Source organism: Argopecten irradians, chromosome 14 (genome assembly GCF_041381155.1).
Source record: "Argopecten irradians isolate NY chromosome 14, Ai_NY, whole genome shotgun sequence".
Classification (NCBI taxonomy): domain Eukaryota; kingdom Metazoa; phylum Mollusca; class Bivalvia; order Pectinida; family Pectinidae; genus Argopecten; species Argopecten irradians.
In genome coordinates, this window is record NC_091147.1 from 36,202,310 (window position 1) to 36,229,352 (window position 27,043).

Below are 27,043 nucleotides of genomic sequence, written 5' to 3' on the forward strand. Positions count from 1 at the left end.
CAATAAACAATGTTAATTTATCCCATAACTGTGTATGTTTTACAATGCAAAACCCATGTTATCAATCCCATAGTAGTTGGTTATGATTTATGTTTACACACTCCAGTGTGTTGTAAATACCTAGCTACGGCGCCTCTGATTGGTCATCTCCAAGATCTATTGATTCCGATTGGCTCTCAAATTCGGTATACTTTTCATAGTGCATTTTCTTTTCAATAGTATTTTATTTACTTTATAACAGGTAGTTGCTTATTCAAAGTATTAAATAATATAATATTGGGTCTCTACTTAGGCACTATATTCAATGGCGGAAAGATATATCACATTGTATGGTGGCAAGTTTCCTTAATGAAGACGAGAGAATGGCCACATCGGTATAAATCATAGAGCAAAAGTTATTGGATAAATTAGATCCCCAATACGTAACTATTGTTTATCATGTTCATCTAAACTCTCATTAGTTAATTTTTATTTTTTTAGAGACACTCTCAAAAGCTAGTGTCTTTTCAAAATTTGAAAACTAACAACCTCGAGTTTGATGAACATGATGAACAGCATTCACTTGTTGGGGTACCTCTATATAACATATAAAGTTTGAGACGATCCCCTTTGTTGCCAGTAGTCCGCTTCCGTGTCCGAATACCTAGTCCGTCTACATGAAACTCGGAGGTGTTTATAAAGGTTTAAACTAGTGATATTGGGTATGCGATCAGTTCTTAGATGTACTTAAACATAACCCAGATGATAACAAGTGTGCATGCATCGGGTCCAACATGAACAACGTAAATTGTTGTGTGGCTTGTAAATGATGACAAAATATGCGACAAAATGTACATTTCAGGAAAACAAATCCACAGAATTCCTTATTTTGGTTACCAATAAACAATGCTATTATGCTTACTTATACATTTATGTCAACTTACTTATCTTCAAATAAACCAAAGAAATTATATATAGGCATGCAAAATATCAATAGCTAGTAAGGGGACATGTGTCTTTGAATTGAAATGTTTCTAAAATACAACCCAATTAACATTGTGGTTGTGTTTTTGTTGGTTATTTTTATCATGCCCTATTACCTGAAACAGCGTTGAATATCGACCAATCATTTAAGTCAATTAAGGCAGGTTTTTATTTCAGGTTGTGCGATTGGGTCCTTTTAAAGATATAGCAATGGACGATAACAAACTTTCTATTGCAGGTCTAAAACAAACAAAACAGATATTCTAAGCTTTGTAATTAAGTTTTCTTGTGTTCGAATATCCATATTGTAGAATAAATAAATTAGAGTTTATGTTAGCAAGATAGAGACAAATCTAAGTACACATGTACTGCAAACCATTATATTTTTCCGTATACAATATCACTCGTCCTCGTTGTTTTCAAATTATCCGCGAATACCTCTAATGTCTCTTACTGATAATCGTGCATTTATAACCTTTTTTAGAATTATTGGAGAAACATATGAATTCGTGTTTGAGTACTGTCGTGGAATTACGCGAAAATTTTACCTCGAGATGAAATGGTTTACAGTAAAGCACTTATATATATTAGAACACTAAGAAAAGTTCCTTACTATTGCCGTATATACAGCAGATACAGTTGCCACCAGGGTGATGGACGCCCATACAGGGAACTCGGTCACTGTAAAATATAAAATAAAACATGACCAGACGATCTCCTTAATCATCATCGATAGATCAAAAGAATCGAATAACATTACACTGTGGTTGACATTATGGCTTTGAAATTGGTTGACGTTGTTTCAAAAAGTATTTGTATACCTATGCTTGGTCACGTTTTTCTCCTGAATTGTCTTCAGTTTTGATATGAATTATTCCAGGGGTAAATATGACGACAGTAATAGTAAACCCTTGAGCATCGAGGATGCACCTAAGCATAGTGAGATTTGTTTTCGAAATCGCGTTGTATGATATCTCATAAAGTATAGCGCAAATAGTATTTACATTAATAACATGAATTTAGAAAAAAAAATCTCACATCAGAGCCATATGATGTTGTAGGATGGATACTTTAAACCAACATGTTTTCGTGTTCGATTTATTTTCACGGACAAACAGAATTCGCAAAATTCAAATCTACAGAACCGTCTGAACCTAAATCGTGAAAAAGTGAAAAGTGTCAGGCATAAGTACAGTAGAACCGTACGAGCTTAAATCGTCTGAACCTAATTATAGTGAAAAAATGTCAAGCATAGGTGCAGTAGAACCGTATGAGTCTAAATCGCACAATTTAATGGCGTGAAAAAAGTAGTTTAGCATGAGATCGTGAAATTAAGTTACCTCGACAATTATATAGTAATTTGTCTGATATTTTTGATAATCTAATTTGCTTTTGTCCCATTTAAACCAATTATATTTATTTCCTGTTTGCAACACTAATGTGGTTACCATGTGTAATAACTATACCTGCATCCAGTGCGATAGCGGGACCATACAGCACAGATCCCATATAGAATATCTGAAACAAAATACAAAACATTGGTGTTTTCTTTTCTTTAAAACTATAAAAATAACTGTCAAACTCCACTTACAGAAAAAAAACTATTTGTGCATTTCTAATATCGGAATAAAGATACATAATAGTATTTATCCTAAAAAAGTTATCATTTACATAGAAAAAAAACTTATGACAATCTACTGTACATTAATGCGCCATTGCTAAATTCAATACAGGAACACAAAATACATGATAAGTAATGTATACGTACCGTTCCTAGACCAGACACACAAGTTCCTAGCAGGCGAATTCCACGTGATTTGTAGCGCAGCTCAAGGTACTTAACAAAATAAATCACAAAACATATATAAAAAGGGAATTAAAAAAATCATACAGAAAGTAAATAAAATAGAATCGTCATGATCAAGTTAATAAGCATTCATATCACAACGCATTACCTTGACAAGTAGAGATTTACTGAAGATATCCTTGGTTATATAAGATATAAAAGATATGTAAGACGCTTTTATGAAACATATTCGGCACAGTGGGTAAATTTCGCATATATCCCTTTATTTCCGGTTTTACTGAAATTCGCGAATTCAAACACTAGCAACATAATTGACTGACATATCTTTTAACCTCTGCCTACATTCTTTATTATCTAGTCAGTTAATTAGTTTTTCTTCCTCCGCGACTAGGATGAAATCAGCTGTTGTTATGTACGTCAAGCGCAAAAAATAAATATTAATAACATTGACGTCCATAACACTTTATCGATCTGTGGATATTGCATTTAGAGGAATTGGTGTATCGCGAAATTAAACCCCCACGAAGAAGGTCCGTTTACGAAACCGCGAAATATGGACACCACAATGCTATAATGTTGTGCATTATTTAGTTATGGAGAGTTATATACATATAATAATGATGGGAGATAATATATTGTATATGGTATATATTATAGTATGCGTAGTGTATAAAATTTCAATGAGTGAAGAAATTATAAGACATAACATGGATTATCATAAAGTATACACACAAGTATGTAGGATACAGTGCATAATTACATATATAATATGTATAATATATACCATATTTATCATACAAATCACCATAGGCAAATTAAAAGAGTGGAAAAAGCGTCTATCAGAGAACGGTCTATATTAAGATTCTTTAAAAATAATTGTAATAGGTGTTGTTGTTGTTGCTTGTTTTTTTTTTTGTTGTTTTTTTTTCCCTTAATTTTTTTTGGATGGAAAACATCGTTATCTCCACACACAAAATAATGACGTCACAATCAACGCCTACTGAAGGAACCCAATATCATATGACGTCATTGATAATGTCTCAGGGATAAATTGTACTTACCTGGTAAACACTGGTCACTTTCAGTGGATGGATTAGAGGTACCCAGATAAGAACACCAATCAGATTTGCGAACAAAAACGATAACAGCGACCACCAATACATAATCCCATGGACATACACTTCCGCCGGAAATCCAAGCATGGTGATCGAGGATTCATAGGTAACCATGAGTGACAGCGCAACCGGAATTGCTTTCATATGACGATTTCCCATGAGGTATTCATTTGTGGTTTTTTGTCTTCCTCCAGACAGGGCAAAGTAAACACCGATAGATAATGAAACCAGAATGGTAGAACCAAATGTTATGTAATCCACTAACACAAGCCTGGCTACGTCTTCGTCGGCCATTTTGTTTTCTATTTAAACCTGAAAATTATGTAAAGTCTGTTTTAAAATATCACTCAAGAAATCATGGGGAAAATAAGTAAGAACATGGAAAGTATTAACAAGTAACGTATTGCATTTACGCTCGCTTTCTCATAAAAGTAAACAAATCTACATGGAAAGCAAATAGTTTTGTGTAAAAATGAAATCATCAATCGACTGTAACCTGAATTAATCGAAAAGAACATATGCACATTTAATCCAAGATTCACAAAACCTATTTTGAAACCTTTCTATATAAGCTGAATTATATTAGTGTTTCACACCAAATTGAAAGTGGGGCCGCGGTAGTCGAATGGTAAAGGTTGTATCGACATATTACTACAAGCCCTCCACATCTGGGTCGCGAGTTAAAATGCCATATGGGGCAGTTGCCAATACTAGTGGTTTTCCTCCACAATATCAAAACCTGGCATATCTTTACATGAAACCTGCCATGTCCTTACATGAGACCTGGCTGTTAATAGGACGTAAAACTAAACAAACTAAACACATTAGAATGGGGGAAAACACAACCCACCGCGAGTTTTTCAGCCAATGTATATCGAAACAATGATTAGAAGTCCAGTTCTGTCTTTGGGAATACACACACACCATATACAGTAGATGTACGAGCAATTACAACACACTACACCTCAAGGAGCATTGCATGTTTGATAGGCAAGACAGGCACTGATCGACTTCACACTAACAGAAACCTCTAGGTACACATCTCTTAATTTAGTCAATTATCGAAATTTTCTAATTACAGTATATCATCAAAACATATTTAACTTCTTGTAGAAAAAAAAGTTTAAAAAAAACAACAAATCAGTTCAAGAGGCATCTACACTGTATACGGACATGAACTGCGAGTAAAATATATTGGCGTGATATTGAATTAGTGTTTTTTGCGAGTGATTAGCCTTTGTAGAAATACAAGATTACAAAGCAAAATGTATCAAAGTGTATCACTTGTAAATGGTAGCATTATGTTTCATTGCATTTCGTTTTTAACATTTTAACATTTAATAACATAACCCGTTTAATATGCAGTGATTTCGCCTGTGTCATATTTTTGCATATGTCACTAGTGTAATATGATCTGGAGCGATTTTCAGTGGCTGGAAATTCATTGTTACGTTAGACAGAAACAATAAAATGATGTCAGGAAAAATGACATAACATCAGGAATATGAGGACGGCGGGACAAATGGCAGCCTCTGCTGGATTTTCGGAATACATTTTGACGTGAAATTATTGCTTATGTATGTATTTGTAGATATGTGATAAAACGTATCTTAAATTTGTGTTCATTTCATATGAGATTTTATGAAATGAATACTCATGTAAGATCCTATATATATTGTATTACATTGTATTGTTGTATTGTATTGGCTTTTTTGTATTGTACTGTATTATATTATTCCCCATATAAGTAAGTTGCATGACAATGTCAAAAAGGATTCGATGTATATGTTTTTGTAAATTCTTATCCAGTCAAATACCTTCTACATGCGATAGGCACTAGTAAACATAATGACATGGTTGATTGGTGTCAAAAATATGAACTGAACCCTGTGGAATTGCTAAACTGAAATGTACTTTTTTTGCATACATTTGTATTTTGTCAAAGTTTACAAGCAACACAAGAATCTACGTTTTAACAGCAATACTTAACGTTAGTGGCGATGCATACACACTTAATATCAACTAAGTTATGTTTCAGACACCTAAAAAGTGACGTATGGGCATACAAAATATCACTAGTTTAAACAGGGTCTAAACCCTTGACTGTAAAGAAAGGACGTGTGTGACAACTCGTGCCTATTCCACGCTGTGGAATTTGAACAGTAAGCAATAAAGATTTAAAGTTATATGTGCCGTATTTTTCATACACACGAATCAAGATAAGCTATTAATGTATTACTCATCACCAAAAGTTACTTACATTTTGAAAATAGCAGTACTTTCAATGCATTGGTTTTAATTTTACAAGTAGAAATAAGAGCAGAAATGATTTTAGCAGTAATGCCAAAATCATTATAATGTACATCTATAGTGAAGCGAAATGAGTACCTACGGTCAGACAATGAAGCTAAATTGTAGTCTACAATTTCATTTCACATTTTTACAGTGTTGTTAGTAATTGTAAAATGGTTTCTGTAGGAAGGTTTTCATCTAAACATACAAAAGGCATAAATAACAACAATTTTAGAGTACATTATTTCTGTGTTGTAACTAACGTTTATAAGGCATCTGAAGCCATTTGAAGGATTTCCACGGCTTAATTTACAACACCTTGTGGTTTTCAATAGATTAATGAAGAAAAATTAACATGCCAAAATTTTCGCCCAGTTACGGCACATATAACTTTAAAAGATTACCTACATATCGAGGATCTTACATTGTCGCTATGTGAAATGACATCTATCAAAGAATTTCCATTATTTGAGGGACAATTTAGCGAGGCCTATTCTATTACCTAACCACGAAGCAAAAATGTATTGTTCTACATTCCTTACGAAACATATAACAAGAAATATTGACACATTTCACGACATTGTTAAGTATTTTGATTGATACCGTTAAAATTCCAAATCGTTGATCAATACGATAAAGCAGGTACAGCATGTAAGCTTTACCCATACCCGAGGCAAAGTCACGCACGTTAAACAAATGCATTACATAACCACTGATGAGTTGATGAAATTATTTTTACATACTAGTAAAACATACTACTGTAAGAGCGATTTAAGTATTTCTAGACAAAACAAAAGTTTACTACACAGGGTTCGATATACAAGACATCCGACCACTATGTGTAATGGCGGACAGTACGCGAGTTTGAACATTTCACATACATTTCACTACAGTGGGCTTTTCTGGCATATCACAGTAAAACCAACTTATCTAATTTCTATTAGAACTGGTTTGTGCCCGAAATATGTGCAAAGTTTAATGTACTCTTCGACTGAATTGTCCCTTTAACGGGTTATATAAGTTTCATATCACATATTCAGTAGTGTAAGATTCCATTTATCACACAACTATTATTAATAGAAATATAGGTAAAACTTTTTTCGTCTCTATATAAAAACAACAGCGATTCGGCTAGGATGTATTTCCGTCTACTGAGACGAGACAATCATACCACGTCATATATAAATCATGACGTCAACACTACTTATGACGTCATAAGTGTTATTACATGTGTGTCTTACTATATTTATGACATGGTCGCATAACATGGCTGGACGAGCCAGTTATATGATAAATAATAATATACATATTGTAAATATCAAACATATCAACACCAACCTGCGTTCCGAGCGCTTTCACAGCTATCGCTTCTCATTAGTGGATGTTTACTGAGTAGTTATACGATGGTGACCGAGCAAGTTTTCTTTTTTTTTGTAATGTTTACATAAGTCCCCCTTACACAACAAAAGTGGACTCGGTGAACTTCTACAGACTTGCTTATGAAACGGGACAATTTGCTGAAAGTGCGGAACGTTATGCAAGATGACGTATGTATCGGTACACTAGCCTGGGCACATGTAAGCTGAGCTGTGGTGTGTGCAGCGTGTATAGGTTGGTTCCGTGCAATGTATATCCGACTTACCACATAGCCGAATATATATGCGACGAAACAGCCGAATGGTTAGTGAGTATTTCCAATAAACCAGGAAGGTACAGGACTAGTTCGAGTCCTTGATTCTTTTTTTCTTATTAGACGAAAACATAGCATATTCCAATATAAGATTTGATTCGTTAATAGTTGGAACACTTCCCTCGATATACATTGAGTATACATATAAGACACGACCAGCGAAGATATTTCTTCCAACCAACATTTAAATAACATATTTCATTTTGTAGAAAAACTCGAATATGAAGCTCGCTCATTGTAGACATTTTAAGGTTTTAAACCCTGTTTAAACAAGTCATTTTTTGTATGCTTTTATATCACTTCTTTGGTGTACTTGAACATAACTAACATGCTAAAAAGTGTTCACGCATCCGTCTTAACATTAGATATTATTGTTGGCTAGTAGACTGTTGTGTTTGTAAATTGGCAAAATATGCAAAAAAAATGTACATTTCAGTTTAGTAAATCCACACGGTTCAGTACATATTTTTGTTACAAAATAACAATGTCATTATATTAACTAGTGTTTACAGTATGTGGTAGAAGCGCTGGTTGGACGGGATTCGACTTTACGAAAGCATACACATCGAATCTTTTTTTATATTGCTATACAAATGACGGTTATAGGCTATAACATGCAAACATGACATATACGGGGCCTCCCGATTGTTATCATATGTGATTATATAATGTCATCTGAACATAGTGGGAATATCGTTCTTAAAAAAATGTTTAATATATGAGTTTCAGTACATTTCCACAAATCTGCATATATTGCCCCAAATACAGCAATTGAACTTTTTTTCCTGAAAACAAGTCTTCGTTTTATGTTCAATGTCCCTCAGAGTATATAATAGATGTATTTGAGATAATTGAAATTATTTCCGTTATGTTGTATTTGAATCATAAAGCCGCTGTTTTCCTGATAAGATCAAAAACAACTCGAACTCGCTCCCACTATCTGCACAGGGTCCAGGATTTAAAATAAATTTAATACATGCCTCGGCCAGGGATCGCACTCAGAACCTCTAGATTTCTAGATACTCCCCCTCAAGGACAAAACTCGTCCTCGGTTAACAGCGATACCTCTGGGACACTGCTGAGTATTTCCCGAGTCCTAACATGGGCGACAATGTAACCGGGTGCAGGAATCAATTTAATACATGCCTCTGCCAGGGATCGAACTCAGGACCTCTGGACTACTAGTCTGACGCCCAACCCGTCATGGACAAAACTCGTCATTGAGTTTTTAGGGGTTAACAGCGATACCTCTGGGGCATGGCTGAGTATTTCCCGAGTCCTAACATGGGCGACAATGTAACAGGGTGCAGGAGATACAATAAATTGAATACCTACCTCCGCTAGGGATCGAACTAGGGACCACCTTGATTACTAGCCTGGCACTCAACCGATTAAGCTAAAGAGAAGTTCTCTCTAGCCGAGCGGTATATTGCGGCTAGTATTCACCAGGGTTACATGACCACTAATCAACATAATGACATTGTTATTTGGTGACCGAAATATGTACTGAACCATGTGGACTAATTAAACTGAAATGTACCCATGAACAAATTTTATTAAAACTAAATTTAATATATAGCAACTTTAATTCAAACCCTTGCAATAGGTTTAAAAAATCAAAAGAGGCCCCAGGGGCCTGTATCGCTCACCTGGTTTGTAATGCCAAGTTATGTTTTGAATACAGGTTCATTGTTTCTTTTCTAAAGGAATTTAAATATTTACCTCTATTTCCGCTATCAGTCCCCGCCCCTCCTGCCCTCGGGGGGTCAGAGTCAAAATTTATACAATCTCTATTCCCCTTCCCCAAAGGATGTTTCTGGTCAAATTTGGTTACATTCCATGCAGACTAGTAGTGTTTTAAAGGATTTACCTTTATTTCCCCTCTTGGGCCCCGCCCCTGTCCCCGGGGGTCATAGCCAAAATTTATACAAACTTTGTTTTCCTTCCCCCAAGGCTGTTTGTGGCCAAATTTGGTTACAATCCATGCAGAACTCTAGGACAAGTAGCGATTTATAGGATTTACCTCTATTTCCCCTATTGGGCCCCGCCCCTCCTGCCCCAGAGGGGTCAGAGCCAAAATTTATACCAGTTGCCTGGTTACATCCATGCCCTTACCCCCCTAACGATCCCAGTTTGTGGCCACAAGTTGTTCCCTTACAATGGCCAATTTGGTTGCATGCAGAACTCTATAACAAGTAGCGATTTATAGGATATACCTCTATTTCCCCTATTGGGCCCCGCCACTCCTGCCCCAGGGGGGTCAGAGCCAAAATTTATACAAGTTCTGTTCCCCTTCCCCCAACGATGTTTGTGGCCAAATTTGGTTACAATCCATGCAGAACTCTAGGACATGTAGCGATTTATATGATATACCGCTATTTCCCCTATTGGGCCCCGCCCCTCCTGCCCCTGGGGGGTCAGAGCCAAAATTTATACAAGTTCTGTTCCCCTTCCCCCAAGGATGTTTGTGGCCAAATTTGGTTACAATCCATGCTGAACTCTATGACTAGTAGCGATTTAAAGGAAATGTTGACGGGACGGACGACGGATTTGATTCGTTAATAGTTGGACGGACGAAGATATTTCTTCCAACCAACATTTAAATAACATATTTCATTTTGTAGAAAAACTCGAATATGACATTGTAGACATTTTAAGGTTTTAAACCCTGTTTAAACAAGTCATTTTTTGTATGCTTTTATATCACTTCTTTGGTGTACTTGAACATAACCGCTAAAAAGTGTTTACGCATCCGTCCATGACATAATTGGCTCAAAAAAAACCGTTTTACATTTCAGTTTAGTAAATCCACACGGTTCAGTACATATTTTTGTTACAAAATAACAATGTCATTATATTAACTAGTGTTTACAGTATGTGGTAGAAGCGCTGGTTGGACGGGATTCGACTTTACGAAAGCGTACATATCGAATCTTTTTTTTATTGCTATGGAAATGACGGTTTTAGGCTATAACATGCAAACATGACATATACGGGGCCTCCCAATTGATATCATATGTGATTATATAATGTCATCTGAACATAGTGGGAATATCGTTCTTAAAAAAATGTTTAATATATGAGTTTCAGTACATTTCCACAAATCTGCATATATTGCCCCAAATACAGCAATTGAACTTTTTTTCCTGAAAACAAGTCTTCGTTTTATGTTCAGTGTCCCTAAGAGTATATAATAGATGTATTTGAGATAATTGAAGTTATTTCCGTTATGTTGTATTTGAATCATAAAGCCGCTGTTTTTCCTGATAAGATCAAAAACAACTCGAACTCGCTCCCACTATCTGCACAGGGTCCAGGATTTAAAATAAATTTAATACATGCCTCGGCCAGGGATCGCACTCAGAACCTCTAGATTTCTAGATACTCCCCCTCAAGGACAAAACTCGTCCTCGGTTAACAGCGATACCTCTGGGACACTGCTGAGTATTTCCCGAGTCCTAACATGGGCGACAATGTAACCGGGTGCAGGAATCAATTTAATACATGCCTCTGCCAGGGATCGAACTCAGGACCTCTGGACTACTAGTCTGACGCCCAACCCGTCATGGACAAAACTCGTCATTGAGTTTTTAGGGGTTAACAGCGATACCTCTGGGGCATGGCTGAGTATTTCCCGAGTCCTAAAATGGGCGACAATGTAACAGGGTGCAGGAGATACAATAAATTGAATACCTACCTCCGCTAGGGATCGAACTAGGGACCACCTTGATTACTAGCCTGGCACTCAACCGATTAAGCTAAAGAGAAGTTCTCTCTAGCCGAGCGGTATATTGCGGCTAGTATTCACCAGGGTTACATGACCACTAATCAACATAATGACATTGTTATTTGGTGACCGAAATATGTACTGAACCATGTGGACTAATTAAACTGAAATGTACCCATGAACCAATTTTATTAAAACTAAATTTAATATATACCAACTTTAATTCAAACCCTTGCAATAGGTGAGTTAAAAAATCAAAAGGCCCCAGGGGCCCGTGCAATGGCCAACTTAAAGTTGCCAAGAAGAGTTGTATGACAGGGTTCCCTTTTTTATCCAAAACGGTATTATTTTTATTTTGTTTTTCATATCCTTTGGCAGTACTGCCGAAATATATTTTGAGCTCTTATTTGTATTTCTAAAATAAAAACCTGAAAAAGCATGTTATTTTTAAAATGTTGGTAACTTTAATATGAGGGTGGGGGTTATTAACCTGTTACAAACTCTTCTTAATTTGGAAGTATGAACATTACAGCATATCATATTTTCTTCACATTTTTGTCGGAAATAGACATCTTCTAATCATGTAAACATATATATTAAAATGACGAAGTGCACTGCCTTATAAAAAAACTAACGTTCGATCAAGTACAGTTTAAAGAAGCTTCAAACCTACGCCAGGTAAGAAAATGACTATCTGTATCGATTGTTTGGTTTGGGTTATCATTATATTTCAGGATGACCTTCCGTGTATGGTATCTTAATTGTATGGAGTGCCGTTTTGGGAGGCTGTGGCAGTACTGCCAAAATTCATTGTATTTATATCTACAGTGCATTTCAATGAGTACCTACGGTCACATCCTCTATACTCCAGGGGTTACCATAACTGACGTTATATGTCCACCCCTGGACTATCTCATAATAAAACAAAAGGCAGTTCAGAAAAAAATATCTGACCAATCACAAGCCAGCAAAGATTTCCTTTGAAGACTACAGAGAGACCGACGCCTTACATCAAAGCCACATAGTCAACCACAGTGTACCGTTATACGGCTCTTTTGATGTACATCAAATGACTAAATTACCTGTTCTGTTCTGTTGTCTCCAGTTTTACTATGAGATAGTCCAGGGTTGTAGAGATCGTAAGTGATCGGAACCCCTGGAGTATCGAGGATGCTACGGTCAGAGCAGCAAGCCAAGTTCTGGTCTACAAGTTCATGTCACTTTTGCTTTACAGTGTTATTAGTAATTATATAGTGATTTCTGCAGGTATGTTTTCATCTTAACATACATAAGGCATAAAACACAGTGCATAAATTATGTATTGCAACTAATGTTTATATCCCATCAGACATGTTTGTCTGTCCATTTCAATGAATTTTACAGCTTAATTCATCAAACCTGATGATGTTTAATAGACCAATGAAGAAAAATTAACGTATCAATGTTTTCGCTCAGTTGCATCTTTATGGCACATATAAATTTAATCGTGAATAAAGGGCGTGTGTGACAATTTGTGCCTATTCCACGTTGTTGAAGTTGAACAGTAATAAAAATAAATTTCAACTATAAACTATAAACTTAATTGCTAACATATAATCTTATACTATATCAAAATAAAAACAGAAAAAACAAACATGCGTTCCGAGCGCTTTCGCAGATATTGCTTCTCATCAGAGGATGTTGTTTAAATGCTGACCTGAGTAACTTTATAACAGTAAATAGTCTTCATGGTTGAATACACACAACTTTCCGGTTTATATAAGTACACAATGTTCAATGTTTTTACCGAATTGATATGTTTCCGCTGTGCTTAAGGCCCGTTCACACAGTAAAACAAGACATATACAATCAGTATTATAAAACTTGTGATAAATAAACCTTCTATGTGCACACTGCAAACTTCGAGCTGAATATACCCCCTGCTGGAGTTCCCGTAACTTAATGTTTACACAACACTCTGACCAATGCAGTCAAGATGGACAACACCAAGGCAGACATATGATATTGATGTACTGTACCGATGAGTTTGACTTCTGCCGAGTTCACAATATTAAAGGTTTAAAATAAAATATTGACTATTTACTCTTGTAATATTCCTGCAGTAATAAAACTTTATATATTCTCTCTATCTAGTACTATTGATCTGCCATCTATTTGTTTTACAATAATTCTGATTTGATAAGTAATGATAAATTAGGATGTTCTTTTGTCTAAAAGATATTTTTTGGTACTTTTTGCATCCGCTTTCTTTGCTAATTTGCTAGTATGTGTATCAGTTTTTATGAAACTATGTCCTATCCCTATCCCTGCCAGCTGTGAGATGGTCACTGATTGGTCAGTCTGGCCATAGTCTGTAGGTTTTGGTTTACAGGATAGAGCATGCTCTATTCTTAAATGTGGTTTATCTTCCTGACAGAGGAATTATGTAACAGAGGAATAAGCTAGTTCACACAATGATATTTGCTTTATGAAACAAGGTTGATCATTCTTGATCTACTGTGTGAACGGGCCTTACATTCTTCAACGATAAGAGAAAGGATAAAAGGAAGAGCATTTATAGTCTGTTTCATATAAGTTTTTACCTTTATTTATATAATTAGTTTACTTTTATTACCTAAGGTTTTCATTTAAATTAGCCTAATAATTTAATTCAGTCAATTTATTGAAATTTATTTATCCAGGTAAATCTTGCACAGATAAAATATCTTTTAAGATATGGATTATAACTTCTATAAACAATATCAAAATGTACTTGCTAGCCTTAGATTATTGAATGATGGCATTCACGCTTCAGTAGTTTTTGGTTGTGTAAGAGGAAATCTGTGCTCTGTTCAACTCTGTGGCAACACACACGATATCGGAGGTGATTACGGTGAACACTTATTGTACCATGTTGTACTATGTGTTTACAAACTTCCTCGATCTTACAAAACGAAAAACCAATGAAGCGTGACGTTCCGATCTACTTTGTGACCTTCCTCCAACTTACTTATGAAACAGGGGAATTTGCCGAATCTCGTTAAAAGTTGCAACACGTTATTTTTTACCGCTAGTCTATTGAAAACCGTAATGTTTGATGAATTACGATTTTGTATTAGGTTGAGAAAATCATCCAAATAAACGGACAAACATAAATGGTGTCTTATTAAACTAAGTTACAATACAGAATATATGCACAACTAATTATCATATTTCATACCTTATGTATGTTTAAATGGAAAAATATAATGTTCCTTCAGAAATCACTTCACATGTACTTACACCACTGTAAAAACCTTAAAATCAAAGTGTAGACCACAACTAAGCTTCAAGTACAGTAGTTATTACACTGCATTAGTATTAAAGATATAAATACAATGACTTTAAGTAATACTGCCGAAATCCATATCAGAATTGAAGGTCATATTTTGACATGCATTGCATTGGTGTACAATGTGTATTTGGTGTTTTCAAGCATATCCCTTGCTGTACGCTGGAAAAAAATTGACTTATTTTCTTTTTTAAAATATGTTTTTATAAGTCGCCATATCCCGATAACTGTAAACCCTAATTTTCGTTTGCTATTAATTGTCAGGAATGAGAAATCTGGGAAATCAATTATCGCGGAACACGTACCCCCGAATCGGAAATTAAACCGCCAATAAATGCATGGAATTAATTTATCTACATTAAAATATACACTTCTACGTTTTCCTTCGAAAAAGTTTTAAATATAAGCTATCATATTTTGATCTTTTTTTTCAATGTTTTAATTTTTGCTTTGATTTTATAACAATTAACTTGTTTTGTAAATCCATTTTTTTTCTTTCTTTTTCTTATCCATTTAATTTTCTCGCGATATGAAGACACCATATAATAGCACACCTTAACACCATCTTTTGACTCAAAATGGCGATTGTACTACAAGCATATAGCTATATAATATAGACTGGATTCCACAGGCTACAAAATGTACACATGAGTAGTCGTATTTGTTTCCAAGGCCAAAGTTTACATCTTCTACAGTGTTATTGACCTAGTGGCCTGTTAGTGTACGGTTCAGTTCATTTGTACATCTTTAACAGCTGTGTGACTTTCTCTCCCGCCTTGGCAAATGTAAATAACATACACGTATGTTCTTCTTTCTATTTGTTGAATGGCCAAAATCAAATATATTCAGTTATAAAGGAGAATATCACATGAGTCTTACCTTAGCAAATGTGAATTGCATTTTGTTTTCTATTTGTGTGTGTGTGTGTGTTGTGTGTGTGTTTTTTTTTTTTTTTTTTTTTTGTTGTTGTTGTTGGGTTTTTTTCCGGGTTTGTTTGTGTTTTTTTTTTTTTTTTGGGGGGGGGGGTTGTTTCTTTCTTTTTTTTATCAATAAACATAATCAAATGCATTTATGTTTTTTGTTTTTATCATGCCACTCCTATACTTCAGCAGACGAGGAATACACTACACTATTTTTTTTCCTTTCAACAAAAGTGACGGCCGTAACACTATTTAATTGTAAAGGAGTACCCGATCTATCGTGAGGTTCTACGTCTACGTTACATTTGTGTCTATGCTGAGGGTGACCCCGAACCAGGACTTGTTAGATCTTATACTGGAGTGTGATTTGATTTTAACATATTTTATTTGCACTTTATATACAAATGGGATTAAACACAAGTTGTAAACTTATTATCTGTCTTCTCCCGTAAAAAAATAATGATGATATATACATATGACAGCAAATATTGACCAAAATGATGATTGAATAACGCACAAAACTAGCTTTGAGATAAAATTTACAATGAAGTTCAAGCATGATGAAAATTTGTCTGTACCCTCATGTCTTTATAAAATAAAATTACTGTAAAATACAGAATCAATTTGTAAATAACATCATTAAATGAATCAAATGTCAAATATTAGAAAAACACCCTTGTTCAAAGTACTGGAAAGTATAGTAATAGATACATTCAACAGTAAATTTATGTAGGATCCATTGAGTTAACTCCTAGTACATGTATATGTATCAGAATTGAAAAATTACGACTGCTGGTTAATAAGTTTTTAAATGTGTAGATACATTTTTGGATGATAACCAAGTTACAAAATCGGGTAGTCGATTGACACAGAAAACTGCCGCCTACATAACACTTGCTGAAGCATTCGATACATGAAAACACCACACCATAAAATGTTTATGCCTTTCTTCTTGTATGCACCATACTGTAACTCAATACGACGAAGATCATCGTAGTGGAGCGGATTTACAAGTCTGATTTTAATAAGATTAAAGGAGCACACTACCACGTATGCGTTTATTTTATCACTGAAGTACATGTAGTTGTTCCGTTATCCAACTGATTTTAAGGTGCAATTAAAATTCGCGGGAATTACGTGCAAGACGTAAAAAATAAATCAACACGAAATCCTTCAAGAACAGGTAGGCCAACATATAATGCAGGTACACCAGATAAGTCATATACGCGAAATTAAACCGCCGTGAAAAAATTCGTGAAGCACGAAAACGGGAAAATGAAGTCCCGCGAATATTTCTATATTTCTATTTCGCGATGTTAATATTTCGCGATTTCCTATAAGAGACATATTTGCGGAGGGTAATTTTCGCATTCGTTGACAGATTCTTGTAATTCGTGAATCTATTCGATACTTACAATGTAGTGTAATTGTGTACGTTAATGAATTTTTAATATTTTGCTGGAGTTTAGAATCCGCGGGTTTCAATGAGAAAGCGAATATAGCAAAAATAAGCTACCTGCGAAAAATGACCATTATACAGCATTACACTGGTAACTGATCAGATCCTAAAGATAGCGTTACGGTGCACTTAGCAATTCGAGAAGTGTCTGTTAATTGACTTGTATTTATACTGCTTCAGTAATGTCATTAGGACGCTTTGAACGTTTCTGTGTCGGTCGGGTCAGTCAAGACGTTTGAACTTTATACATGATATAGTGATACTACGCTACTTAGATATAAATGAAAGTCTATACATTTACTATAAGGTTAAGAAATAAATGTGAAGAGTATTCGTGCCTTAGCAAAAATATGTTGTTATTATCATTCACAGGATGGCTTGAAACATTCTGAAGACCTTGATATTCGCAGCTTTTATCTAGGTCATGCTAGGTCAATGTGACACATGATTACTGACAAGAAGAAACGATACAGCAATCTAATCAGTCAAAGAATATATTTTATGTATTTAAGCTCTTTCGTAAGAACATCAGTAGACTATTGGTGGGAATATCGTAATTCAAAGTCCAACTGGGCTATATTTTTCTGATCCTTCAGCTCTTCGTTAAATTGAGTATTTATCACTTTGAGACCCAGCGATATATATATATAGAAATTCGAAAAAGAGATTGCTTTCACAAAAAAGGAATAAAGAAAGATATATGCAGATCTAATAGTCTATGCGACATATTGAAATTTTAACACCAATAAAACAACAGGAAGGAAATTGTTAAACATCATTTTTTTTTTTAAATAAAAATGGGATTATCGACGATTCTATTTTAAACAATTCGAAAATTAATTAGAAAGAAAATGCATCGACTGTTTCATGTTATAGCCATAACAAAACAAACTGATTTACTACATTATACATATATTTCGTTCTATATCTAATATTACAGATGGTGTTATGAATCCATTGAAACTGGAAATTTACATTGTGAATCTTCTGTTCGTAAATTGAGAGAAAACTCTACAAGTTGTTTATAAGCAGAAGTTTACAGGGTCTGAGAATTGCCGCAACCTGGTATGTTACTCGAATACACTGCTCTCCAAAAGTTCTGTTACATTTGTTAAAATTTGCTGACAGTTTTTCTCTCTAAGAAAACTATCGAAAATACAATTATTGAGCTAGAGAAGATAAATAAGTTGATAAAAAGTATGTACTGATGCTTGTAATATAAAGGTTTACAAATTTTCATACTTTATGTATATTTATAAAAAAATGCATGCGTAACAAAACTGTGTATTAATCATAAATTCAAGTGCCAGTGGTCGCTCTACTCGATTCTGAGTTGAGATCGTTTAAAACGACTTTTGTGTAAAAGCTGGCGTCCCCTAAAGTTCGATTCTTTTGCCGTTTCTATTTGATATTTTTCATATTAGCGATATATCGTTTCACCCTAGATATTCGATCTACATACATGTAGGAATATATATTTTATACATGTATACCATCTTGTGTAATGAATATACATAAATATTAAGAATTACTTTATAATGGAAACGGATATTATATAAATATTACCTGCATTAGAGGGTGACAGTAGTACCTAGTGTTGCCCCGAGGATATTCCGAGGGGTGACAATAGGCACTGTCACCTTCTAATGCAGGTAGTATTTATTTTATTATACCAAAATCTAGAAACGAAACTAGTTTTCAAGTGTTTGTAATCAATTGAAACATTTTAACTGATTTTGTAATTTTAGTAAAAGTCGAGCAGTCACCGTCAGCAGCAGAATAGCATATCAGCTTCTACTCAGCAGCGCTAACTATCATTGCATCATTAAAAAGAATACTCACAATAAGCATGTAGTGAAAATTCTTGTGGTCTTGTCTCCTGCGGTTGTTAAAATCTTAACTTTTTTGTAATTTCAATGAATTTTGGTTTCGTCCCATCGTCTGTTTACAACATTAGCAACGTCACGAAGACCCTTGAAATCGCATGCCTTCCGTTCACCTAATCATCGACGGGTTCATAAAAACCAGCATATAACGCTTGGACGGTAAGCGAAAAGGCGTAAACGGAAAGCTCCGTCCTTTATTTGGAAACATATATTGATAAACAGACCAATTTGGCAAAACTTTTACTAAATAGCTCCGGATAAATTTTGAAGCGTCGCTTCAAAACACAAAGATGACGTCGAAAAAAGAAACGATTGTGCATCTTTTTTTCGGCGGTTAATTTTTTGCACTGTCAAAAATACACTATCACCCGTTGCTAGGGGGTTGCTACGAACGTGTCTATTGTTTCCTATTGTTCTAATGTTACCTGCCGTGTGATAGTGTAAAATATCAAATATCTATCGACCAATCAGAATGCAGGATTTTCACTTGAGGTATAACAAATATCGCTCATCAGTTTCAAGTTTCATGTTTTATTTACTTTGAGTCTACTGACTTATTACATAACATGTTAACGATATGCTATAGAATGCAATCATAAAGGCAAAAAGTGCTATATTTGGAAGACAGTTTGCGCAAGTTGAAATTTATTTTTGGGACTATATTGGTATTGTTTGTTTTAATGTAATTGATTATAATCGTTTGCGAAACATTTTTGATGCGCTAGAAAAAAAATTAACCGGAGTGCCCGTAGAAAATCCATATATAAAATTACATGCCCTCTCTCTTCAAACAGACACCCACTCTCTCACCCAAAATCTATCTCTCTCCTTCACTCATACAGTCCCTCTCTGGCACCCACACTCTCTCAATTTTCGCCGACGCTTTGTCTCTCTCAACCACATTTTAACCCACACACTCACCCACAATATCACTCCCTCTCTCACACACTCACTCTCCTTTCACCACCACACTCCCTCTCACCCACACACTCTCTCCCTTTCATCCCCACACTCTCTCCCTTTCACCCACACACACTCTCCCTTTCACCTACACACTCTCTCCCTGTCTCCCACACACTCCTTCCCTCTAACACACACACTCTCTACCTTTCACCCAAACACTCTTTTCCTCTCACCCACTAACTCACTCCCTCTCACACACACTCTCTCCCTCTCATCCACACACATTCTCTCTCATTCACCCACACACTATCTCCCTTTAACCAACACACTCTCTGCCTCTCACTAACACACTCTCTCCCTTTTACCCTCACTCTCCCTTTCACCCTCACACTCTCTCCCTTACCTATTTGCCTCTCACTAACACACCCTCTCTCTCTAACCCACACACTCTCTCCCTTTCACCCACACACTCCCTCTCTCTCACCAACACACTCTCTCCCTCTCAACCATACACTCTCTCTCTTTCACCCACACACTTTCTCCCTTTCACCCACACACTTTCTCCCTTTCACCCCACACACTCTCTCTATTTCACCCACACACTCTCTCCCTCTCACCATACACTCTCTTAATTTTACCCACACACTCTCTCTCTCTTTAACCTACACACACTCCCTTCTCACCCACACACTCTCTTTCACCCACACACTCTCTATCTTACCCACACACTCTCTGACTCTCACCCATACACTCTCTCTCTTTCAGCCACACACTCTCTCCCTCTCACCAACACACTTCCTCTCACCCACACACTCCCTCCTTCTCACCCACACACTCTCACCCTTTCACCAACACACTCTCTTCCTCTCACCCATACACTCTCTCAATTTTACCCACACACTCTCTCTCTCTCTTTCACCAACACACTTTCTCCCTTTCACCCACACACTCTCTCCCTTTCACCAATCACCCCACACTCTCTCCCTTTCACCCACACACACTCTCCCTTTCACCTACACACTCTCTCCCTGTCTCCCACACACTCCTTCCCTCTAACACACACACTCTCTACCTTTCACCCAAACACTCTTTTCCTCTCACCCACTAACTCACTCCCTCTCACACACACACTCTCTCCCTCTCATCCACACACACTTCTCTCTCATTCACCCACACACTATCTCCCTTTAACCAACACACTCTCTGCCTCTCACTAACACACTCTCTCCCTTTTACCCTCACTCTCCCTTTCACCCTCACACTCTCTCCCTTTCCTATTTGCCTCTCACTAACACACTCTCTCTCTCTAACCCACACACTCTCTCCCTTTCACCCACACACTCCCCTCTCTCTCACCAACACACTCTCTCCCTCTCAACCATACACTCTCTCTCTTTCACCCACACACTTTCTCCCTTTCACCCACACACTTTCTCCCTTTCACCCACACACTCTCTCTATTTCACCCACACACTCTCTCCCTCTCATCCATACACTCTCTTAATTTTACCCACACACTCTCTCTCTCTTTAACCCACACACTTTCTCCCTTTCACCCACACACTCTCTCTATTTTACCCACACACTCTCTGACTCTCACCCATACACTCTCTCCTTTTCAGCCACACACTCTCTCCCTCTCACCAACACACTTCCTCTCACCCACACACTCCCTCCTTCTCACCCACACACTCTCACCCTTTCACCAACACACTCTCTTCCTCTCACCCATACACTCTCTCAATTTTACCCACACACTCTCTCTCTCTCTTTCACCAACACACTTTCTCCCTTTCACCCACACACACTCTCTCCCTTTCACCAATACACTCTCTCCCTCTCACCCACTCACTCTCTCCCTCTCACACACACACTTTCTCCGTTTCTCCCACCAACTCTCTCCCTCTCACCCACACTCTCTCCCTTTCACTAACACACTCTCTCCCTCTCACCCATACACTCTCTACCTTTCACCCACACACTCTCTCCTTCTCACTCACACAAACTCTCTCATTCACGCACACATTCTCTCTCATTCACCCACACACACTCTCTCCCCTTTCACCCACACACTCTCTCCCCTTTCACCCTCACTCTCCCTCTCACCCATACACTCATTTCCTTTCATCCTCACACTCACTCCCTTTCACCCACACACTCTCTCCCTATTACCCACACACCCTCTCTCTCATTTACCCACACACTCTCCCTTTCAACAACACACTATCTGTCTCTCACTAACACACTCTCTCCTCTTTCACCCTCACTCACCCTTTCACTCACACACTTTCTCCCTCTAACCCACACACTCCCATTCACCCACACACCCCCTCTCTCTCACCCACACACTCTCACCCTTTCACCCACACACTCTCTCCCTCTCACCCACACACTCTTCCTTTCACCAACACACTATATGTCTCTCACTAACACACTCTCTCCTCTTTCACCCTCACTCACCCTTTCACTCACACACTTTCTCCCTCTAACCCACACACTCCCATTCACCCACACACTCCCTCTCTCTCACCCACACACTCTCACCCTTTCACCCACACACTCTCTCTATTTTACCCACACACTCTCTGACTCTCACCCATACACTCTCTCCCTTTCAGCCACACACTCTCTCCCTCTCACCAACACACTTCCTCTCACCCACACACTCCCTCCTTCTCACCCCCACACACTCTCACCCTTTCACCAACACACTTCTTCCTCTCACCCATACACTCTCTCAATTTTACCCACACACTCTCTCTCTCTCTCTTTCACCAACACACTTTCTCCCTTTCACCCACACACTCTCTCCCTTTCACCAATACACTCTCTCCCTCTCACCCACTCACTCTCTCCCTCTCACACACACACTCTCTCCGTTTCTCCCACCAACTCTCTCCCTCTCACCCACACTCTCTCCCTTTCACTAACACACTCTCTCCCTCTCACCCATACACTCTCTACCTTTCACCCACACACTCTCTCCTTCTCACTCACACAAACTCTCTCATTCACGCACACATTCTCTCTCATTCACCCACACACACTCTCTCCCTTTCACCCACACACTCTCTCCCCTTTCACCCTCACTCTCCCTCTCACCCATACACTCATTCCCTTTCATCCTCACACTCACTCCCTTTCACCCACACACTCTCTCCCTATTACCCACACACCCTCTCTCTCATTTACCCACACACTCTCCCTTTCAACAACACACTATCTGTCTCTCACTAACACACTCTTTCCTCTTTCACCCTCACTCACCCTTTCACTCACACACTTTCTCCCTCTAACCCCACACACTCCCATTCACCCACACACACCCTCTCTCTCACCCACACACTCTCACCCTTTCACCCACACACTCTCTCCCTCTCACCCACACACTCTCCCTTTCACCAACACACTACATGTATCTGTCTCTCACTAACACACTCTCTCCTCTTTCACCCTCACTCACCCTTTCACTCACACACTTTCTCCCTCTAACCCACACACTCCCATTCACCCACACACTCCCTCTCTCTCACCAACACACTCTCACCCTTTCATCCACTCATTCTCTGCCTCTCCCACCCACTCTTTCCTTTTCACCCTCTCTCTCTTTCATCCACACACTCTCTCCCCTTTCACCCTAACTCTCCCTTTCACCCACACACTCTCTCCTTCTCACCCACACACTCCCTCTCTTTTACCCACACACTTTCTCCCTTTCACCAACACACTCTCTCTATTTCACCCACACACTCTCTGCCTAAAACCCATACACTCTCTCCCTTTCAGCCACACACTCTCTCCCTCTCACCCACACACTCCCTTTCACCCACACACTCCCTCCCTCTCAGCCACACACTCTCACCCTTTCACCCACACACTCTCTCCCTCTCACCCATGCACTCTCTCAATTTTACCCACATACTCTCTCTCTCTTTCACCAACACACTTTCTCCCTTTCACCCACACACTCTTTCCCTTTCACCCTCACTCTCCCTCTCACCCACACACTATCTCACTTTCACCCACACACTCTCTCCCTTTCACCCAAACACTCCCTGCCTCTCACCCACTATCTCCCTCTCACCAACACACTCTCACCCTTTCACCCACTCATTCTCTGCCTCACCCACCCACTCTCTCCCTTTCACCCTCCCTCTCTTTCATCCACACACTCTCTCTTTTTCATCCACACACTCTCTGCCTCTCACCTACACCCTTTCACCCCCACTCACCCTTTCACCCTCGCTCTCCTTTTCATCAACACTTGCTCTCCTTTTTACTAACACTCTCTCTCTCTTTCGCCTACACACTCTCTCCCTTTCACCAACACTTTCTGCCTCTCACCCACTCTCTCCCTTTCACCCCCACACTCTCTCCCTTTCACCCCCACACTCTCTCCCTTTCGCCTACACACTCTCTCCCTTTCACCTACACACTCTCTCCCTTTCGCCTACACACTCTCTCCCTTTCACCTACACACTCTCTCCCTTTCACCCCCACACTCTCTCCCTTTCACCCGTACACTGTCTCCCTTTCACCCGCACACTGTCTCCCTTTCACAAACACTATTTCATTATCACTGTATAATTGTTGGTCTTTCCGATGACACAGCTTCAGGTGATGAGTGTATCCTATTAGAAAAACTCTTACAAAAGTAGGAATTTCTGATGAATGGAAACGCCTTTCATAGTAGGAGTAGTCAAGAGTAGTTGTTAGTGTGGTATAAGTACACTGTAACAATCTAACTTTGCACCTGGGAAGTCCTACGGGAAGGCCAATCATCAGGGTTTTGGAAGCCTTGATTACACATTGGTACTTTGCGCACCTGTGTTTGAAAATGAAATACAGTTAATCCGCTTATCGGTATAAGTACTACTTCATGTTAATTACGGCGTCGCCGACAGCGGCGATGGACCACACAGGTACAGATACACGTGTGGAATAGATCGCACACAGGTACAGATACACGTGTGGAATAGATCGCACACAGGTACAGATACACGTGTGGAATAGATCGAATGGTAAACTAAAGTTCAAATTTAAGAAAATGTCAACATTGTAATAGCAAGCAAATTAGCGATGAATTCCATAATTTATTAGAATGTAGTACCTTATCCTTCCAAAGAAATATGTATATTGATCAATATTTTTAGCTACGACCAAATATTATAAAGTTCAATGAAATAATGAACTCTACTAACATAAAAACACTGAAGAAATTATGTACGTTTATTATGATGATAAACAATATTAGTTGATCTCCTTAGCTCATGTAAACCTTTATCGAAAACTAATGATTTTATATAATATTGTAAATATGTTTTTCTCTGTGCATGATGAAAAAGAGAAATACAATGAATTTGAATTTGAATTTGAATACGATCTTGGGTCATGAATGACTCGATTCCAATCAGCTGTTCAATCGAATTAGTAGAAGGTAACGGGAGAGAAAAAATATTGGTATTTCAATGAAAAAACTATGCAACTGTCGCGAGAATAAATAATATCAATTTGCGTGAAAAACTGTATATATAAGGAATAGATTTTTTATTTTGTTGAGGTTATGAGGGTATAATGATAATGGAGCACGTGTAAATTATGTAACCCCGGCGAAATAAGGTACTCTTGACCATTCAGATAAGATGGGACACGGCAGACCCCGTGTTATTCAAAATTACCCTTGACTAGTTAGATAAGATATGACATGTACACGGCAGTTTACACCCCAGGCTAACAGTTGCGATCGCTGTTCATATAGTAATACACAAACATTAGACATCAGTAATTTTGTAATAGTATGTAATACCTTTTACTAACACCATGATAAACCGCAGGCTGTATAGATTGACATGATCGCCGGTTTATGTAAAATTTCGCACATTCTGATGATAATGTTTCATTTCTGGTGTGTTTGTATCAGGTATAGCTCATACCAATCACAGGGGACTGTGGTGTGTTCGTCTCCCGTACAATGTATAACCCATACCAATCACAGGGAACTGTGGTGTGTTTGTCTCCCGTAAAATGTATAACCCATACCAATCACAGGGGACTGTGGTGTGTTAGTCTCCTGTATAACCCATACCAATCAGAGAGGACTGTCGTGTGCCTGTCTCCAGTATAACCCATACCAATCACAAGGGACTGTGGTGTATTTTTCCCCGGTATACCCCATACCAATCACAAGGGACTGTGGTGTGTTTGTCTCCTGTATACCCAATACCAATCACATGGGACTGTGGTGTGTTTGTCTCCTGTATACCCCATACCAATCACAAGGGACTGTGGTGTGTTTGTCTCCTGTATACCCCATACCAATCACAAGGGACTGTGGTGTGTTTGTCTCCTGTATACCCAATACCAATCATAAGGGACTGTGGTGTGTTTGTCTCCTGTATACCCAATACCAATTACAAGGGACTGTGGTGTGTTTGTCTCCTATATACCCAATACCAATCACAAGGGACTTTGGTGTGTTTGTCTCCTGTATATCCCATACCAATCACAGGGGACTGTGGTGTTTTTGTCTCCGGTAAAACCCATACTAATCACAGGGGACTGTGGTGTTTCTGTCTCCAGTATAACCTATCCCAATCACAGGGGACTGTGGTGTGTTTGTCTCAAGTATAACCTACATGTATATCAATCACAGGGGTCTGTGGTTTGTTTATCTCTGGTACGACCTACACAGGGGACTGAGATGCGATTGTCTACATTATCACACATACAAATTACAGGGGACTGGCGTGTATTCACCTCGACTGAAACTAGATATTTTCGTCAGATCTCAGGAACTATCAAAATTTGAAAATCCCATTAATTGAATAAAAAACACTTGTCTAGACGGAGGTACAGTTCGAAAAGTAGATTCGATACCATTCATACAAGACGTATCATGGATTAAATGTAAATATGCGCAAATCCACAGACTAATTGGGGCTTCATTGAATTACGGTTTTGTGGTACTCAGT

General features: G+C 37.9%; 1 protein-coding gene across 2 annotated transcripts in view; it reads right to left on the reverse strand.

Annotated features, from left to right (window-relative positions):
* Positions 1-27,043, reverse strand: part of LOC138307469 (sodium-coupled monocarboxylate transporter 1-like) — a 43,458-nt gene that overhangs the window by 14,366 nt on the left and 2,049 nt on the right. Inside the window, exons 1-5 of one of the 2 annotated variants that reach the window (XM_069248239.1) lie at positions 7,516-7,782; positions 3,832-4,197; positions 2,732-2,800; positions 2,430-2,481; positions 1,577-1,644 (exon numbers count right to left, since the gene is read on the reverse strand). In XM_069248239.1, the coding sequence (XP_069104340.1) occupies positions 1,577-1,644; positions 2,430-2,481; positions 2,732-2,800; positions 3,832-4,179 (537 nt within the window). In that variant the 5' untranslated portion in view covers positions 4,180-4,197; positions 7,516-7,782. Of the gene's footprint in view, positions 1-1,576; positions 1,645-2,429; positions 2,482-2,731; positions 2,801-3,831; positions 4,198-7,515; positions 7,783-27,043 lie in introns of those variants that run through there. The other variant, XM_069248238.1, reaches the window with a different exon arrangement.